The 4,627-nt window shown below is 58.2% G+C and overlaps 2 protein-coding genes across 2 annotated transcripts; one reads left to right on the plus strand and one right to left on the minus strand.

The window, feature by feature from the left end:
- Positions 1-26: 26 nt before the first annotated feature.
- Positions 27-230, plus strand: SDRG_14278 (hypothetical protein; the record flags this gene model as incomplete). Its single annotated transcript, XM_008620397.1, has 1 exon — positions 27-230. The coding sequence occupies one exon, from the start codon at positions 27-29 to the stop codon at positions 228-230; it is 204 nt and encodes a 67-aa protein (XP_008618619.1).
- A 1,143-nt stretch (positions 231-1,373) lies between these two features.
- SDRG_14279 (hypothetical protein) lies at positions 1,374-4,426 on the minus strand. Its single transcript, XM_008620398.1, has one exon. It carries the CDS (start codon positions 4,320-4,322, stop codon positions 1,416-1,418), a length of 2,907 nt encoding a protein of 968 aa, XP_008618620.1. The 5' UTR covers positions 4,323-4,426; the 3' UTR covers positions 1,374-1,415.
- Between the last annotated feature and the right edge of the window lie 201 nt (positions 4,427-4,627).

The following is a 4,627-nucleotide window of genomic DNA, read 5'->3' on the forward strand; positions in this document are numbered from 1 at the left end:
GAACGTCTGTTCGACTAGCGCTTATCATGATCATCACCGGGTTTGACCAGCCGCAGATCACCGAAGACTTTTCTCACGTGATGCTGGACGACGCTGCCATGAACGTCGCGCGGGCGTTCACGGCTGATGTCAAGGCGCAGATTCCCGTCGTCAACCAGCGAAATGCCACCCGAGTCCAGCCATTCCAGTCGTTCAACCCCAGCACGATGGAGATGGCTGTCGGCATCTAGAGTTTACAAGTAAATCATAATCTGGCCGTAAATCATTATCTGTACTACTAAGTGAAAAGATCTGTGTGCATCATCGAAGGCACCTAACCGGACTGCGTGGAAGCCAACTCGGCCGCTGACCAGCAAAGACGAGCACAGAAAGAACGCGCACATAGTGCGCGACGGAGAGGCGTTTCTGAACCCCACGACCGCAGCGAGTCTGTTTGGCATGTTTGTTGTAGCCTATGCACGTGTGTGAGGCCAATGACCCTACGACGACTCTTTTAGCGAAAGCGAGTTCGTAAATGGTAAGGTGGTAGACATATAGTCTTGAAGCCGTAGTGCACATGACTCTCCGACGTCTCTCTCGTCGAGATCGGCGTCGTAAACAATGTTTTTGGTGAACTTATGGCCGTCGACATTGGATTTCGAGTTGAGTACTAAGATCCGGATGTTGGCACGTGCCTGCACAACTTGGGTTGTGGTGTTGATACGTCGAGATGGGAAAGCTTTAGGTCACGCAGAGCGCACCGAGGCCTTGAAGCTACAATTAGCCCCATTGTAACTCGTAGCACGCGTGACATCGCAACATGAAACTGTCCGTATGCGATACCTGGTTCCGAACTCCAACGCGAGGGACTGTCTGACCTTAGGACTTGTCAAGTAATAGTCCTGGCAAATGCGAGACAAAGAAGGAACTGTAGACGCTTGAGCTCCAACGACAGCGTGTTGTGTGGACCTTCGTGATAAGCGTGATGCGAGGTAGAAGATGACCTGAACGTCGCGCGGGCGTTCACGGCTGATGTCAAGGCGCAGATTCCCGTCGTCAACCAGCGAAATGCCACCCGAGTCCAGCCGTTCCAGTCGTTCAGCCCAAGCACAATGGAGATGACTGTCGGCATCTTTAAGGTCAATTTAGTTTTACCGAGTCCGATACAAAGTATCAGATCTCAAACGGCCCCTCGTGCCGCCGCATTGAAATCTTTGCACTATGACAAGTGCTCGGGAAGAAGCATAGAGGCACATTGGCTGCCACTTGGATCCACAGCTCAGTTCAAGCTCGAGGAAATGGTAGCGTCGTTGAGAGAGTGGCATTTGACAGCTCTGTTTTCGACTAATACTACTTTGCAGTAGCTTTGATTGGCGCGACGAAGAAAACGGGACTCGAAAGAAAAGCTGTTTCTATTCTCGCATATTGGAGACCATCTAAATACCGATGGCCATGTCCATGACTGCGGGGTTGAAGCCTTGGTACGGAAGCACGCGCTGGGCATTGCGCGCCTCAACAACCATCACAAATGACTGCAGCGACGTTGTGAAGCGGTGAGCAACGGCCTTGGCTGCGTCGTCCAGAAGCACGTGGGAGAAGTCTTCCAAAATGCTGGGCTGCGGGTACCCCGTGCCTGACATAATGAGGGCAGTCCGCACAGCAGCGCCGGGTCGTCCCGCGAGCTCACCCTCGACCCACGATACTGGGCAGAAAGCCGGGTCCGAGACGTACTCGGCGATGCCACCGAGGTGGTTGTGCATGGCCGTGACCAGGAAGATGCCGTGCGCAACGACGTCCTTGAGGCTCTCCAAGCTCAGCGCACCAAGCGGTGTCGGTAGTTGCTTGTCCAAGAACGCCCAGAACGCCTGGGTGGACGCGTCACGCGTCACGTCCTCGTCGCTTTCGTAGTACAAGTTGAGGTACTCGCCCGTAAAGCCGCGCACGATCGTCCAAAAGTCCATGCCGTCTTCGTGGAACGGAAGCTTGAGCGTATCGATGTTCTGACGCGCCATGTGCACTGGGAAGGGCTCGAGCTTGAGACTTTGCAGCGCCATCGCCCACGTGTCCTTCAAGCCCTTCTCCGAGTATGGGTGTGCACGGTGCAAAATACCCTTTGGCGCAAAGAGGAGCTTGGACGCTTCGTAGTTGATGGCAACGGCACGGAACGTGAAGGGCTTGATCAGGCGGCGGAGCGGGTGCGTCGGAGGCAGTTGTTCGCGGGACGCCGTCGTCATGTAGTTGCCGACCGTCACGTGGAGGCCAATGAGGTGATCGACCGCCGTGACCTTGTTGGCAACGCTCGAGCGAAAGCACATTTTGACGTACTCCCACTGCGCATCGGCCGGCCGGAACGTCTTGCCAAGACGGACGATCTTGGTGACTTTACCATTCTTGTCAAAATAGGCGTCGGCGCCAGTGACCGCGTACCCGGGCCGGACGTCGAGCGTCTCGAGAAAGCTCGTCGTGGCGGTGTAGTACGACCCGTCGCTGTGCGCGGCGGATAGCTTTGTTACCATGTGCTGGCCGAGGCCGTTGAAGACGAAGAGCTCGAGCGCGCGGTCCGAGTACCGGTCGTCCCAGTGCACTCGAACGCGCGGCCACATGCGCCCAACCTTGCTTAGGACGTAGCCTTCCATGTCCTCGCCTGGCACCCATGAGTCGTCAAAGTTGTCGACGAACGGCGCCGTGTCTTGAAGAAGCTTTGCGCCATCAAGAAGGACCTTGGGAATCGATACGTCTTCGTCGTCAACTGGGATCTGGATCGACGTGCCGTGCAGCGTTTGCTTGGCGAGCGGTTTTTGCGACTTTGGCACCGTGATGGACGCCGCGGCCGTTGGCGTCACCCACGTCGCGAAGCGTACGTTCAGCAGCTGGATCATCGAGTGCGTTAGGAAGTCAAGGCGCTTATCGGACGATAAGGGGCTCTCGATCGAGCTGTTGTAGAGCTTGGCGCTTGGCTGTCGCAGCCGACGCCATGCGTCGTCATACGCGTTGCTGCTGTGCGCGACTCCGGGTGCGTAATGAAAGCCCACGGTCGTGAGCAAGTCCACCGGCAGCGGGTTCAGTCCGTCGTCGAGCGCATATGACTGCAGCGGCGCCATGACCGCAGCAAAGTCAAGGAGCGACACCACGTGCGTCTGCAAAATGAGGCGCGAGAGACCTTCGCGTCGCCCCGCCCGCCGGTCCACAAGATCGTTGAGTGCAAATGGCGCAAACTCGTACGCCGATGGATTGGCGCCCGCAAAACGCGCGACCTGAAACTGCGCCGGCGACGGCCATCGCGCCGCGTTGTAGTTCAAGCAGTCGAGAAGTGCGGCAGTGAGACTGTGCTTGGGCACGCTGCTGCTGTTCGTCACGACAAAGTCCTTGGTCGCACGGGCAAACGTGTGGCGCGGGCTCGCGTTGTAGACGCGCTGCACTTCGTTCACATACGCATTCACGACGCTGAGGTCGTCGAGGTGCCGCCAGTGCGCTCCGTTCGGGTATTTGGACACGTACGCGTCGCGCGCTGACCCGAGTTGGCCGCGGACGCCATCGACGCTGACCATGGCCGTGATCGTGTGCACGACGAGGCCTTCGAGCCCCAGGAGGCCCATCGCCATCAGCTGAAAGCCTTCCGTCGCCAGGTCGCTGTCCGACATCGTGTTTTGGGCCACGAGCGCGTCGAGGACGCACGTGGGTGCGGCACCGGCACGGACGCGCGCATGGCTGGCGGCAATGGCAGGCCGCACGAGCGTTGCGAGCAAGCGGTCGCGGATCTTGATAGCGTCCGACGGCGCGCGCGATAGCGTCTTTTTCGCGTATTCGAGGTACTCGTCGAGCTGTGCACGGTACCCCACGTACTCATCGGGTTGCGTGACGCCGTAGACGACGGCCAAGAAGACCTTGAACGTTGTCGTCTTGGCCTGGAGCGCGAGCGAGAACGTACCGCCGCGAGCGGCCCACGTCGCGTGGTCGTCTTGGATGAGTTGCTGGATGCGCGGTTGGTACGCTGCCAGCGACGGACCCGAGAGCGCGTTCAGCAATGACTCTTGCCGAATGGCGAACGCTTGGCCATCCAATGTCGAGAGCGTCGGCCCCGACAGATCAAGGAGGCCGGCAGGATACGCTGCGTGACGCGAGAGAGCGCCGGAGCTGAGTGCGTCATCAAAGGCGCGGAGGGCGTCCGGTGAGCAAAAGCCCGTGACGGGCTCGGCATTGACGAGGCTTTCGAAGGTGTAGCGCACGTCGGTGACCGCGTGTTTGATGTCACTAATGACACCTTGGAAGAAGCCCTTGAGGGTATTCTCTTGTGTCCCGACGACGCCGACAGCTGTGAGGAGCAGCGGAACCAGTGCAACCATGACTATCGATCAAAATGCTGAATGACGATGGACCGAAAACGAGCCGGCGCATATGGTCGCAGGAAAGGCAGCTGGTGCTGCGTTGTACGGTGGTACCGGACGCTCAACAGGTTGGACCGCCACGAAAAGTGCCCGAGATAATTAATCGCAATCAGGTACAGGATGCTGTGCCGCGACGTGTGGCTGCGAGAGGCAGAGGACTCTTCCGGTGACATCCATGCAGCGAACAACCCGACGATCCCACACAATCGGTCGCTCTTTCTGACCAGAGCGAGTACCTGGCAAATGATATATGGGTGTTTCGC

Source organism: Saprolegnia diclina (assembly GCF_000281045.1).
Source record: "Saprolegnia diclina VS20 unplaced genomic scaffold supercont1.69, whole genome shotgun sequence".
NCBI lineage: Eukaryota > Oomycota > Saprolegniomycetes > Saprolegniales > Saprolegniaceae > Saprolegnia > Saprolegnia diclina.